The sequence below is a fragment of the Microcaecilia unicolor genome, chromosome 7 (genome assembly GCF_901765095.1).
Source record: "Microcaecilia unicolor chromosome 7, aMicUni1.1, whole genome shotgun sequence".
In the NCBI taxonomy this organism is placed as follows: Eukaryota; Metazoa; Chordata; class Amphibia; order Gymnophiona; family Siphonopidae; genus Microcaecilia; species Microcaecilia unicolor.
In genome coordinates, this window is record NC_044037.1 from 178,704,711 (window position 1) to 178,720,769 (window position 16,059).

Consider the following 16,059-nt stretch of genomic DNA (forward strand, 5'->3'; position numbering starts at 1 on the left):
TTTCTAGCAAAAAAGGTGCCAGTACTCAAATGTCAGGCCACCCTTCAGGGGTGGGGTGATCACTGAGGGACTCACCCCACAATATCCAGGCCCCCTGCAACTAGTCACAGAATCTATGACAAGGCACAATTGGTGTGTCGATCCTGAGCTCTTTCATTAAAACTTGTGGTCCATGGGTCAATTTTAGCAGACACTGGAAAAGGTGCCGGTACTCAGTACCCCCGAGTACCCCCTCAAAAAAAGCCCTGTATCTACCACATGAAGTAGAAATATAGTACACAATACAGTACACCAGGGGTATTCAGTGTTGGTCCTCAAGGTCCACAACCCAGTCAGGTTTTCAGGATTTCCCCAATGAATATGCATCCTTATAATACTGGGCTATACCTACTTACTAACTGAACCAACAATACTACCAGTATAAATCTCTCTGCCAGTTAATTCATTTTTAGAAAATAACTTTATTATTTTTTTGCTTACAAAACCTAAGGTAGTTTTGTAAGCAAATAAATAATAAAGGTATTTTCTAAAAATGAATTAACTGGCAGAGAGATTTATACAATGAATATGCATAAGATCTATTTGCATATAATGGAGGCAGTGCATGGGGGAATTTCTCCCTTATATAGTAGACCTAGCCAGCCCAAGTGCATCCCAGAATGCACTGGGTGGGGCAGGGCCCCACCATTTTGAAAATAACAGTTCCTGAGGAAGAGCAAATACCACATCAAGAGGTACCAGAGTCAGGTGGAGGGGGAGTGCCACTAGACACCAGAGACTTCTTATTTTTAAATTCTGAGCAGGTAAGGTGCTACTAAACACCAGGGAAACAGTTTGGGTGGGTAGGCTGGTCATGTCAGGAGGTGCCATGGGAAAACATTTTTATAGCAGAGCAGGGGGTGGAAGAGGATGGGGTTGAGTGATCTTGGGGTTAGGATGGGACACACAAAATGCTGTGGTATGCTTCCCTTTTTTTTATGTCACCCTTCCTTTCAGTGCCTGAAGAGTCCCCACTCAGGTACTAACAGGAGAGGTAAAATTTATCAGTGAGCTGCCCATTACTGCTGTGACTTTAATGTGGCAGTAATTTATATGTTCATTGATTATTGAATGCTGCAGTATTTTTTTAAACAGTATTTGTAGTAGAGCTGCATCTGTCCCCATGTTACAATACTGTTCCCTCACACATATCATATGAAATCACAGGCAGTTTGCACAGTGTGTCTGGTTGCTATTCCTACTCATTTTTACTCACTTGGCAGTTGATGGGTAAAACAGGGAATGCTTTGATGTTTTGAATTTAAGTCTGAGAAATATTCTGTTTTACAGGCAGGGGCAGCTTATCTGCAAAGGATCAGCCTTTCAGCTACTGGATTCTATAGGTATGTAATTAAATAAAGGTGAAATCTAGGGCCAGAAAGCTGGACATTAGTTGCATGTACCATATGTGGAGCTACAAAGGATGTCCAATCCCCTTCTGTAAAGAGGAACCAAACTGGTCCCATACAGAGTTTCTCAATTGAGTCCTTGGAGAACCCCAAGCCAGTCTGTTTTTCAAGATATCCACAATGAATATGCATGAGATTCAGTATATTTGCATACAATGAAGGTAGTGCATGCAAATAAAGCTCATAAATATTCATTGTGTCTATCTAGGCTGGCTGGCTTCGGATTCCCTGAGGACAAAATTGGGAAACCCTGTGGGCTATTCTTAAAAAGTCAGCTCCACATGCCACCACACAATTACAGTAGACAAGCATCTTCCATTCTCATATGATCCTAAACAGTAACCTTTAGAAAAGGGGCAAGAAGAACGAATGCTAATTCATTTGAATGCATGGAAATAAATGTTACCAAACAACATGATACTTTTTTATTGGACTTATTTAATATATATCTTCACTAGCTTTTAGGGGCGAACACTCATTATAATGTCTGATCACAATAAATAATATAGGTGCTCATTTTCAAAGCAGATGTCTTAAAATGCAAAAAAAAAAAAAAAAGTCCATCTGCTTATTGTGGTCGTGTATTGGGCGGGAGTAGGGAGGGCCCAAAAGAAGGACGTCTAACAGGGATTTTCAAATGGGTAGAAATGTCCATGTCTGAAAAGGATGTTTTTCTCTAGACCTGTTTGCCATGTCCAGGGCCGCCAAGAGACTGGTACAGGCCCAGGACAAGGCCGCCCCAGGGGCCCCCCCTCCCGCCACCGGGCCCTCTCTCCACCCCCGTGCCCTCTGCACTGACCTTAAGCGCCTCACTTCGAAAGCGCAGCAACAAGCAGCGGCAGACCACTCCTTCCTTCTGTGTCCCGCCCTCGCGGAAGTTACATCAGGCGAGGGCGGGACATGGAAGGAAGGAGTGGTCTGCCACTGCTTGCTGCGCTTTCGAAGGTGAGGCGCTTAAGTTCAATGCCAGGGAGTGATGGAGGGCAGGTGGGCTGGACTGCAACGGCGGCGCCGGGCCCCCCCTGGAGGCCCGGGCCCGGGGAATTTTGTCCCCCCTGCCCCCCCCCTCTCGGCGGCCCTGGCCATGTCCAAGTTACAAAATGTTCTAATTGAGTAGCTGACTACTGAAGGGATTAAGGCATGACCCTTCCTTAATCCTCCAGTATTTGCTGTCCCCCCCCCCCCCCCCTCCCCTGAAAGTAAAACTGAAAAGGAAAACCAGGCTGTATGTCAGCTGCAGTTATTATGGCCTTTCTGAACAACCAGTAAGCAGGTCAGAAGAATAGCTTAGTGGCTGATATAGTGGACTTTGAACAAGCAACTCAGATTCAAGTCCCATTTCAACTCTGTTTTTTGGGGGTTTTTTTTTTTATAATTCTGAGCCTTCAAGAAACAGAAAAAATACCTACTGTACCTAAATATATAAGACTCCTGCAATCCTGAAGGCTGTTGAAGTGACTGGATGGCCCTTGCAGGTCTTTATCTGCCGACATTTACTATGTTACTATATATATTGTAGTTCTTTTTGTAAAGGTGATCCCTCCAGGACCTGAAAAATACCTACTGTACCTGTATGTATGTGTATATATATATACACATACATGTATATATACATACATAGAGGTACAGTAGGTATTTTTCAGGTCCTGGAGGGATCACATTTACAAAAAGAACTACAATGGGGATTGAACCTCTGTCCTTTGGTTTACAACCCACTATATTAACCACCAGGCTACTCCTCTGTTCTGCAGAGAAGTCTGTGTGGCCATATTGTTGAAAATGATGCCAGACAGACCTTCATGTCCCTGCTTTTTTTTTTGTAGTTCAAAAGTTGAACATTTCACTTTGGCGAATGGCTATTCATTTTGGGCATTTTCAATGCAAAATGCCTACCTTACAGCTATAATCCAGTGGCGTACCAAAGGGGGGGGGGGCGGTAGGTGCGGTTACTTCCTGTTCCGGGGCAGAGGGAGCATGGAACGAGCGAAGCTGACAGGCATGCGGCATGGCACCCCCCCCCCCCTCCCCAGCAGGTAAAAATGCACCCGGGGGGGTTTCCTTTCGCCGGGGGGAGGTGTCCTTTCACCGGGGTGGGGTCACGCTACACCCGGGGGGGCGCTGCACCCAGGGGGGGCACATCGGCGATCCGCCCTGGGTGTCAGCCACCCTAGGAACGCCACTGCTATAATCAAATAGAAATCTAGACATTTTTCATATTTGATTATGGCTGTGAGATTGCCTTTTTTTTTTGGACGTTATGAGCAGGGAATTTGGGGGGGGCTTAGACTTTTTTTTAAATGCCCCTCATAGTATGTTTGAGAGCTGGGGTTTTCCCCCATTATATCCTATGGTGCCAGGGCAAATTATTGTTATATGTTTCACTCTGAGTTCCTTATCATCCAATTTACCACTATTATAACCAGTGTTGGGTCCATTTTAAGAGTCAGCACCCACGAAAAAGATTTAGGTGTCACTGTAGACAATATGCTGAAATCTCCTGCCCAATATGTAGCGGCAGCCAAAAAAGAAAACAGGATGCTAGGAATTATTAGGAAAGGGATGGTAAATGACCAAGAATGCTATAATGCCTCTATATGCTCCTTGGTGCAACCTCACCTTGAGTATTGCGTTCAATTCTGAAGGTATAGTGGAATTAGAACAGGTCCAAAGAAGTGCGACCATAATGATAAAGGGGATAGAACTCCTCTCATATGAGGAAAGGGTAAAGAGGTTAGGACTCTTCAGCTTGGAAAAGAGATGGCTGAGGAAATATGATTGAGGTCTACAAAATCCTGAGTGGTATAGAACGAGTAGAAGTGAATTGATTTTTTTACTCTTTCAAAACTGCAAGGATCACCATTATCACCGATCCTCTTCAACCTCATGATGACTCCACTAGCCAAGACTCTATCCACCCAAGGCCTCAACCCATTTATCTACGCTGATGACGTTACATTATATATTCCATACAAACAGGATCTGGCGGAAATCACCAACGAAATCAAACTAAGCTTAAACATCATGAACGCATGGGCAAATGCATTCCAACTAAAACTCAATACAGAAAAAAACACACTGTCTCATTATCTCATCCAAATAAAATGCATATAAACCCACAAACATTAACACCCCAGGATACACCCTCCCTGTCTCAGACAGCCTGAAAATTCTCTGAGTAACAATCGACCGTAACCTATCACTAGAGACCCAAGCGAAGTCCACCATAAAGAAAATGTGTTTCTCAATGTGGAAACTCAAACGCGTAAGACCATTCTTCCCGAGGGAAATATTTTGTAACCTGGTACAGTCCATGGTATTAAGCCACACAGATTACTGTAATGGAATCTATGTGGGATGCAAGGATCAAATCATAAAGAAACTTCAGACCGCCCAAAATACAGCAGCCAGGCTTATATTTGGAAAAACACGTTTCGACAGCACCAAACCACTCAGAGAAAAATTGCACTGGCTACCAATCAAAGAATGCATCACTTTCAAAATCTGCACGACTGTTCACAACATTATTTATGGCGAGGCACCGGGCTACATGACAGACCTCATTGACCAACCAGAAACCCCACAAAATCTGCATGATCATATCTAAACCTCCACTACCCAAGCAGCAAAGAACTCAAATACAAATCCACCTATGCAACCAGCTTTTCCTACCTAAGTGCACAACTATGGAACGCATTGTCAAAAGCAGTAAAAACTATGCTCGACCACCTACATTTTCAGAAAGCACCTGTTCAGAAGAGCATACCCCACTGACCCAACATAAAAATACTGGTCACTTGCAACACAACATAACCAAAGACTGCATCGGACATTACCTGACTCTTCTTCCCCCTTTCCCTCTCTAAGTTCCCCCCAACTGTTTCCTACCGTACATATACCTCATTATACCACAATATCACTTTGTATTTGTTCAAACCGTAATTGGCTAACACCATTAACGGTTATATGTAAGCCACATTGAGCCTGCAAAAGGTGGGAAAATGTGGAATACAAATGTAACAAATAAATAAAAAGTACAAAGACTAGGAGACACTCAATGAAGTTACATGGAAATACTTTTAAAACAAATAGGAGGAAATATCTTTTCACTCAACGAAGTTAAGCTCTAGAACTCGTTGCCAGAGGATGTGGTAACAGCAGTTAGCATATCTGGGTTTATAAAAGGTTTGGACAAGTTCCTGGAGGAAAGGTCCATAGTCTGCTATTGAGATAGACATGAGAATGCCACTGCTTATCCTTGTATTAGTAACATGGAATGTTGCTACTGTTTGGGTTTCTGCCAGGTAATTGTGGCCACTTGGCAACAGGATACTGGGCTAGATGGACCATTGGTCTGACCCAATATGACTATTCTTATGTTCTCAAGTTACCTTGTAAAAGTAATATATTAAAGTTACTACTTACTGCAAGGAAAATATATTACAGATACTAGTTACTTGTTTAATGAAAGTAATATATTACTTTTAGTTACTTTTTAATTCTTGGATATAAACAATTGTTTCAACATTACATAATATTAATTTTAATAATTGGAAATATATCCATTATCAAAGAAAATATCTAAACAGAAAATGCTCAAGTCCTCAAATATAGGGATCCAATAGAATTACAGCGATATTTAAACCAAATAAGGGGGGGGGGGGGGGGGGGACATGAAAATAGCTAGCATATGAGCAGTGCAGAAATCAGTCAAACATTATCTATATTCAGCAGTCCTCAATGTGGCAGCACCAGGCAGAGCCTTCTTCTGGCGTCAATGCCAGCAACAAAACAAAAATGTGTTCAATCAGAAGAGTTTCCTCAAAAAACAGTACTTTGATATGAAGTATAACACCTGCTAATGCTTTAACGAAAACAGTTCCTATTAAAACAAAGGCACAATTGTATTTCAAAATGTTTACCAGCTGTTCTACAGTGGAGGAGTGGCCTAGTGGTTAGAGCACTGGCCTTGCCATCCAAAGGTACTGTGTTCAAATCCCACTACTATTCCTTGTGATCTCCATTGCTTCAGGTACAAACTTAGCTCCTAAGCCCTACAGGAAAATACCCAGTGTACCTGACTGTGTCACCTTGAGCCACTACTGAAAAAGTGTGAGCAAAATATAAATAAACAAAAATCTTGGAGTCATAATTTGTGTGCCCATGCTGCAATGCCTTTCAAAAGGAGTACTTAAAGGCAAAAGCGGTTGTACTTCAAAAATAGTGACTTGATATTAATTCATAAGAATTGCCATTTAGAAATAGGTCTAATTCAGCAGCCACATCACTTCTGACACTGCCATCAACATTCTGAAAACAGAAGACGTCATCTTCATTATTGATAGATGAGGCTGGTGCAATTTGTTCTAATGGCAGCATCATTGCTTTGAAAAGAAGTTCTTTGTATTTCATCTTCATTTTGTCATCTTCAACCCAACGAAGATGAAACTTTGGCAGCATAAGTGCAGCCAGAATCAAATATTCGCGGTCAAGATAAAGACCAAAACACTTACTGAGCCCACAGTGAAGTGCATAAACTAGAGGTGAGGCACAGTTAAGTTCTGTACCAACTTTAGGGGGTCTTTTACCAAAGGTTGCCTCGAGTTATCTGCAGCTGGTCCTATTTTATTCCTATGGGCCCTGCTGCAGATAACTGGAGTTAATCTTTAGTAAAAGACCCCCTTAGTCAGCTTCATTTTCAACATGACCAAAGTGGCCAGCAAAAAGCCCAAGTAACATTTAGCTTCACTTTGTAGAATGTCCAGAGCAGCTGCTGGTGGACTCATGACACAGCAGTACTCACCCAGAAAAATTACTTCATGATGTCAGAATCCAGTCACTCCCAAAGCTGTGCACCAATGGCGTAGCCAAGGGTGGGCCCGGGTGGGCCCAGGCCCACCCACTTTGGGCTGAGGCCCACCCTCTAGCAACCCACCTATGATGTGGCTGGCAGGGATCCTCAAGCCCCACCAGCCAAAAACTCCCAACAACTGCCCCTCCTGCATACCTTGTAAATAGCAGATCTTTTCCTGCAGTGAGCAGCGACAGATACATACTGCTCCCAGCAGCTCCACAGCCTTCCCTCTGATGTATTCCCATCTATGCGGAAACAGGAAGTTGCATTAGAGGGAAGGCTGTGGGACCAACTTGAGCAGTGTGTATTAGTTGCTACTCGCTGCTGGTGAAAATCTGCTATTTACAAGGTATGTATGAGAGGGGGGGATGTTTAAGCGACCATATGGCATGCAGGCGAGAGAGGGAGAGACCACATCAGTTGTGGGACAAGGTGGAATTCATTTGCCCACCCATCTTGGACCCAGGCCCACCCAAAATTGGGTGTTTGGCTACGCCCCTGCTGTGCACAATTCATTCAGCAGGCTATTTTTATCAACAACAACAGAATTAGTTGTCTCAACAGCATATTGCATTTTTCTTGTACAATATCAGCTACCTGAGCACTTCAAATTGTCTTGTTCCTTAATGCTGCACACTTTGCCATTGAGCTTCAAAATAATCTTCTTGTTCGATGTATTATTACAAGCTTCTTCCAAGTCATTAATAGCTACCAAGTTTAGAGAGCATGCAGCACATCGTTAGTGTGCTGGCAAAGCATACTGTTACATTTGTATCCCACATTTCCCCACCTATTTGCAGGCTCAATGTGGCTTACATAGTACCATAGAGGCGATCGCCAATTCCGGTATGAACAAATACAAAGTGATATGGTGGAAGAATAAAGTTCATATGTAACGGACCCATTAGGGAATCATAGGGAAGAAGAGATTATGTCCAGTACGAGCTTTGGTTTCGTTGTATTGCTGGGTGCAGGCATTTAAGTTGGATCGATAGTGTATGCCTTTTTGAACAAGCAAGTTTTTAATGATTTCCGGAAGTTTAGGTGGTCATATATTGTTTTCACAGCATTAGGTAACGCATTCCAGAGTTGTATACTTAAGTAGGAAAAGCTGGATGCATAAGTTGATTTGTATTTGAGTCCTTTGCAGCTTGGGTAGTGGAGATTTAGGTATGTTCGTGCTGATCTTGTTGCGTTTCTGGTTGGTAAGTCTATGAGGTCTGTTATGTATCCCAGTGCTTCGCCGTAGAGAATTTTGTGGACCAGGGTGCAGATTTTGAACGCTTTTACGTTCTTTGATCGGGAGCCAGTGCAGTTTTTCTCAGAGGGGTTTGGCACTTTTGAATCGCATTTTTCCAAATATAAGCCTGGCAGCTGTATTTTGTGCAGTTTGAAGTTTCTTTATGATTTGTTTTTTGCAACCCGCATAGATTCCATTGCAGTAGTCTACATGGCTTAGTACCATTGATTGCACTGTTCTTCTTCTGTATCACATCCAACAGCAAAGACATCACCTATATTTGTAAAGACAGTCTTTTCTGATTCAGATTAAGAATTGAGAAGCAAGCCATGATCAGCTGAGTTATCTGAAAACAAACTGAAGGCTTTGACAAAGTTAGAGCCATTGTCTGTGATGGTCTTGTCACCTTAGCTACCAGATTATATTTATTGTGGACAGTCTCAAGAGTTGACACTATCAGACCATACATGTGTCACCCCTTTATACGCTGACATGTAAGAGCAGCAGAGTGGCACTATAAAGAAATTTTGTCTAACCAGTGAACAGTCACACCAAAGAAACTCCAATTATGACTTGTCCAGATATTGCACTTGTGCAAACATATGGCGTTTTGTTCAAATGAGCTGTCAGTGTTTCCTTCATTTTGACAAATTCATCCTCAAAACATCCAACCAGAGTTTTCTGACTCATAACCGACCTCACTGATTGCAATGCAGTGAAGAGCTTAAAGAAAGCTGGCTGCTCGACAGTGCTATGCCTGCACATCTTCTTTGAGAAAATTCATGATGAGGTCATCCACTTGAGTCTGTGACACTTTGATGTCATGGTTAAAATCAACAGTTGACGGAACAAGATTTTATTTCTTTGCTAGCATTATGCCACCTCATCATTCTCAGGTTTGTGGCTTTACCAGACAACTTGCACCTAACATAAATATTGTTATCTCTTTCGCTTACTAAATCAAAAAAAATGACATAAACAGAGCACTTAAATGTCAAAGACCCTGCCATCTTTATCACCCTTTGCTGCATGCTTGAACAATTTCACTCAAAAGGAAGTTTGTTGGAAACCGGAAGCAGCCTGATAATGGGCCTAGTCACACAAAGAAAACCGGATGGGTGTCACTAAAAAGTAACTATATAAAGAAACTAGACATTTTACTCATTACTGAAAAATGTAATATATTAGTTATTTCATTACATTTGCACAAAAGTAATCATTGCAAGTACTTGTTACTTTTAAAAGTAATATATTACCAGTAATATATTATTGCCCAAAACTGATTATATCTCCCATGCAGCCTATGCTCAAGAATTGAATAACACTGTTTTTGTTGGTTGACCTTCCCCAGTGCCTATTTCCTGTTGCATTTGTTGAACCTTAAGTTGTATAAACTGAGAGAGTGCTTACTAACTCTTCCCTCTGGAAAACTGCAGATTACTGATTCTATGTGTTACTGTAATAATTACTTTTAATTATATTAGTACTACAAATAGTTAAAACTTCATATAGTGGACTCATACAACAATCACCACATTTAATCTCATGAGGCACACTCAGTCACAGTTCTAAAAGACTTTTGCCAGAGGTACACCACTGTCTACAGGAAGACATGGGAGATGCCCTGTATGGTCAAAGAGGTGTTGAAAAAAGGGGAAAATAACAAACATTATTTTATGCTACTTTGCCACTGATGTATACATTCTTTAATATTGTCTCTATTGGACTCTGAGAATATTGTCCTTAATGGAATCAGACATTTCCTTCTTTAAAAATCTTCAGATTATACATAACTAGTAAAACAGGCCCGTTTCTGACACGAATGAAACGGGCGCTAGCAAGGTTTTCCTCGGAGTGTGAGATTGACTGTGTGTGAGAGAGAGAGAGTGAATGTGTGAGTGTGTGTGTGTGACAGAGATAGAGTGAGACTGGTGGGTGCGAGTGTGTCTCCTCTGTCCCCCCTCCAGCCACCCAGTGATTCTCCTCTCTCCCCTGTTCCCCCTTCCAGCCACCCAGCGATTCTACTTTTTCCCTTGCCATCCACCAATACAGTTCTGTCCCCTGCCCCCACTCCAGCCACCCACCGAGTCTTCTCTGTCCCCTGCTCCCCCTCCAGCCACCCAGCGATTGTCTTATCTCCCCTGCCCCCCTCCAGCCACTCCTCCACTTCCTATATCATAAAACGCACCTCCAACGTTCTGAAGCCGAGAAAGTGAAGCCTTGATGCATTTGTGCACTCCGACCTGGGGGGGGTTCATGGCATTGCAGCGAGGGCGGCAAGCGGAGAAAGTGAAGCCTTGAAGCATTTGTGCGCTCTGACCTGGAGGGGTGTGGCGTTGCGGCTAGGGCAGCAAGCGGAGAAAGTGAAGCCTTGAAGCATTCGTGCGCTCCGACTTGGGGGGCGTGGCGTTGTGGCGAGGGCGGCAAGCCGTGAAAGTGAAGCCTTGAAGCATTCGTGTGCTCTGACCTGGGGGGGCGTGGTGTTGCGGCAGGGGCGGGGCCTCGCCCTGCTGTTGTGCGGTTGGTCAGTGCTGCGGGTGACGTATCCGGAACTACGTGTCATCAATTCAGGATATGGAGCCTTACAGAGCGCACGAATGCTTCAAGGCTTCACTTTCTCGGCTTCAGAACGTTGGAGGTGCATTTTATTATATAGGATGAGACAATAAGGCTTCTGTATTCTGCTAACAAATTTTCTCATGTTATACCCTTGATGGCTTCATGACTGTTTCCTCATTCATTACAGAATGCTTTTAGAAACTCAAGCATAAAGCTGCTTATACTGGTCTCCCCCGATATCTTTCTAACAATCCTTCCAATTAGTTCATGTAGGCCAACAAGATCCCAAAGGGAAGGGTTTTGCCATCTTCCTTCAGTGACATGTACTCACCATAAAACTATGCATCAAGCTGCCTTTTTCTTTCTATGGAACCATTTACCTACCTGCTTGCAAATTGAATCTTCCTATTTGAAATTTAAGAAGGATCCTAAACCCTGTATTTCACTAAGGCATACAGGGACATATCGATCTTCAATGTTTAGAGGACTATTCTGTATGTGGGTGCTTCTTTTTAGGTGCTCTGATGCTGCTCTGTAAGAACCTATTCTATAAAAGCATCTGGGAACCCAGATTCCATTATAGAATTAGCATAACCCAACATTGGCACGCTTTAATATTTACAGACCCACAGTTATACCAGCCATAGACCTAGTAAGACTAAATACAGCAAAGGCGCACATAAATTACAGTATTCTGTAAGCTGTGATGTATGTGGCAGTCCTGTCCATGCCCATCTCATGCTCTGCCCATGTGAATGCCTCCTTACATTTACACACTATCCCCTGGATTCCATATAAGGCACCCAAATTTAAGAGTGCGGGACAGATGGGTGTGCAAATTAATGAGTTAACGAGGTGTGAACAATCAGTAATTGGAGTTAACTGGCATCAATTTGAATTTGTGCGCACGTCTGCATCTAACTTTCATAGTGCGCAACTCAAAAGGGGTGTGGCAATGAGAGGGACATGGGTGGGTCAGGGCCGTTCCCAGATATTAGGTGTGATGTTATAGAATACTTTGATTTCTGCACCCAACTAGCTTCAGTTGGGCGTGAGGATTTACACCAGGTTTCAGCAGGGTAAGTTCTCACGCTCAAAGTTGGGTGCAGGAATCCACTCTAAGTGTTCCATAAAAGGCAGTCTGCCTAGAGCGCCCTTCATATAATACTAGTTTAGTGCAGATCTTTCCAGCATCTATCTTTGGGCACCATTTGCTGAATCTGGCCCTATGCCACTTACACGTGCCCTGGAGAAAAGCAAGGAGTGGGAACAGTCAGGCTCTTCAAAACAGGCCAAGGACACTAGACGTAAATCAGTAACCTTTAATGGAGGATGACTCAACAAGGTACAACGTTTCAGAACACACGGTTCCTTCCTTAGGAGTCTTGTTATCTGTATATGAAAATGTAAATCCTCAAGTAGTGAATTATAAAAGTGAATGGTCTTAAGAAAGACCTTTGTGGTGAGGGAGAGTCGTGCCATTTCTAATTGTCACTAAACAGCGACCATTCACTTTTATAATTCACTACCTGAGGTTTTACGTTTTCATATACAGATAACAAGACTCCTGAGGAAGGAACCGTGTGATCCGAAACATGGTACCATGTTGACTCATCCTCCATTAAAGGTTATTGATTTACGTCTAGTGTCTCTGGCCTGTTTTGAAGAGCCTGACTCCGTTCCCACTCCTTGCTTTTCTCCTGTGTTTCTCCATGGGATACCAGTGTGCTTTCCATGGCTTTTGTTGCGACTTACACGAGCCCTTACAGAATAGCCTTCAGTCGCTTTTCTGTCACTTACACACATACGAATACAATTAACTGTGAAAGTGCAGGTATTCTGTACATTTACATCTGCAAGTGGTGTGTAAATGCGGACACCCTGTTATAGAATTGCCCTTCACATGAGCTTGGTGCTCTCCTCCTTTCTTTCCTGGTGTTATACTCTCTTGCTCCTTTCCTTTCTACTGGAGTTCTTTGTGCAAGTGTTCTGTATGAATATGTACTTCTGAAATGTTTATGCAACTGTAATGTGTAGTTGTCTGCTTTGCTGCAAACCCCCCTCCCCCCCCCCATTATATGTTGCTGAATTTGTAAACTACTCTGATAGCTCTACAAAGGGAGGTATAGCAAACTTTAAAATATATTAAATTAGTTTACTTGTTTAAATTATGTTTCCCAAAGTAATCCCACTCTATGAAAACCTTGTTGGGATAGATGGCATGTGTACATTGAACAACACTACAAGACAATCACGGCTCACAGATTTGGAGATTAATATGCAATGCAATACAAAAAACAAAATCCCATTTGGTAAACCCATGCTTTATAAAAGCAGCAATCAAATTATCTATCAATGGTCTTTTCCATTTGCCAAAATGGCCTGATTCCAAGATCACTTACACTTTCCAAACAGGGAAGAAGGGGATTTTGGATTTAGCACATCCCTAACAAATGTAGTTCAAGACGAGTGACATTCAGGTACGGTAGGTATTTCCCTGACCCGGGAGAGTTTACTATCTAAGCTAATATCTGAGGCAACGGAGGGTTAAGTGATTAGGCCAAGATCAAAGAGAGCCACAGTGCAGGTAAGTTGTTTTTGTTTCTTTCAGAGGCTATGACACAAAGATGGACTGGGAGAAAGGGGAAGGCTACGTAACTCCCTATTTTGTTTTTGGTGCTGCTTGTTCGGAGGTAGAAATTGACTGTCTGACTGGAGCACACAAGGTGAGGTCTGCATGTTCATACACACATTTCCAAGCATAGTGCAGAAGAAATCATGCGTTTTAACTGTTCTTCATTATTCACAGGAAGTTCTTGCTATCCCTTCTGTTCAGTGAGGACTATACATAGAGGAACACTGTCCACTGAGAACAGAGGGGTATATCATCCAGCCAAATGAAAGTGCTTATCTGGCTGGACACCAAATTTTAGACCTCAGCCTGTCTCTCAGAAAGAGAGAGAGAGAGGGTTCTGCTGCTTTTATTGCCATCAGCAGAGGTGTTATAACCCTTTTTTTTCCTTCTCCACTAGCCAATAACTATAATCCATCATGTTCAGTTTTTACTGTAAACTTGTCAGCTTCTAGAATGCAACAATTGGGATTTATCTTACTTTCACCAGAGTTCTAAACACATTTGGGCTGATAGTAAAAACCAGTTCCACATTCACTGTTAGCTTGTGAATGTATAATTGACTTATGCTTGGATTTTCAGTCCTTATGCAGATAGTATCAAGCCGAAAATACAACAGAACAGTCTGATACTATCAGTAAGTAAAGGCAGGCTGTAAAATTATCTGGATAACAACAATATTCAGCAAGGATATTCAGCGACAATACCCAGATGGTGGCTGCCACTGGATACTGCAGTGAATACCCAGCACTTTTCAGGTAGTGACAATAATCGGCTGTGTGATATTGTGAGCGAGGGTTGAGAGTGGGCCTTCACAATAACACAGCCAGACAAGGTTGTAAACATGAAATAAGTGCTTTATTAAACTTCAGTCTGAGGCCTGTTACTTCACAGGCCCAGGAACAAAGGTAAAGTCTCTTTATTTCAGAGAACAAAGTCTTAACCAGGGCCGTGGCTGACAGGGCCCAAACGCAGTCTGTAGCTTCTAATTGCCATGCCCCAAACACAGTCTGTAAATTTCTACTCTCCCTCACTGTCTATCTGGGTTTCCAGGTCTGGATCCAGCCAGACCTCAGAACAAAGCTTACAAGTCTTCAAATCAAAGGTTGGCTTACCTCAGCCAGGTCATAATACCTAGACATATGTCATAACAACGTATGCTGGTGCTTCAGTTCTTCCTTCCCTGGGCCTTCTTAACCTTACTCTGCCCCTCCCCCCCTCCACCCTGCATTTTATACTTCCTGGTTCCTGTCCTTTTGGCTCCATCCCTTTCATCTCACTTCCTACCCAGACGGGACTAAGTGGGAAAATATGGGATACAAATGCAACAAATAAATAAATAGCTGAGGGACTATTCTTAAGGGTGAGGGGCAGTATTCTATAAATCCCCTCACAAGCTGCTATCCAGGTAGCTTATCCAGAAACACTTAGAACGTAATTGGGGGCAGGGGGTTGTTTGTTTGAGGGTTTTTTTCTGCCCTAAGTTGTCCAGATAGTTATCTGGTAGCGGCACTGAAAATCGGCACTACCTGGATAACTTAGGTCTCCATATTGACTTTGCCCCAGACTTCCCCAGAACTCTTCATATAGTGCCATAGCAGTCAGTAAAAATATTCAGCAGTACTATCTGGACAGAGAGCAGTTCTATAATAGGGCATCTAGAATTAGGCATCAGGAGAATGCGTAATAGAGGCCTATTTTATAAAGGAACGCAGGCACCTACCATTTTAGAATATCTGTGTAACGGTGTGATCACCTATGCCAGCCATGGAGTTTGTATAAGTGCCAGTGCTTAAATGCAGCAGGTACTTGCATAACCTACAATATTCTTGTAAGTTATGTGTGCAAGTGGAAGCCCTGCCTATGTCCTGGCCTTGCTGCGCCCCCCCCCCCCCCCCCCCAACAAATGCGCTTTGTGTAAGTTAAGCGGGTATTTGCAGAACAGCACTTAGGCAGCTTGTTGGTATTTACACACTTGGGGGTGAATTCTATAAATGACACTAAAAAAAGCTCTATTCTATAATTCTTGCATAAACTTAGGTGAGCTTTATAGAATAGCGCTTACGCCCGGGAATCGCATCTAACTTTAACCATGGCCATTTGTACAAATTGAAACGTGGTGAAAATGTATGTGCCTAAATTAGGCAAGTATCCCCCTTATTCTATAACAATGCATATAAATGCTAGGAACGCCCCTGTGCTGCCCATGACCCTCCCATTTCTGCACCTTTTTTTTTACTCACACTTAAAGTTTAGGCACAAATCCCACGCCTAAATTTAGATTCAGATAGTGGATAAATATCTCTGCTATCTGAATAATTTTTCAGCC

At 42.7% G+C, this 16,059-nt stretch overlaps 1 protein-coding gene across 1 annotated transcript in view; it reads left to right on the forward strand.

Annotated features, from left to right (window-relative positions):
- Positions 1-16,059, forward strand: part of LOC115474520 (aldehyde oxidase 1-like) — a 235,978-nt gene that overhangs the window by 193,423 nt on the left and 26,496 nt on the right. The window contains exons 30-31 of the mRNA XM_030210009.1: positions 1,330-1,382; positions 13,710-13,824. Coding sequence (XP_030065869.1) covers positions 1,330-1,382; positions 13,710-13,824 — 168 coding nt within the window. The remainder of the gene's footprint in view (positions 1-1,329; positions 1,383-13,709; positions 13,825-16,059) is intronic.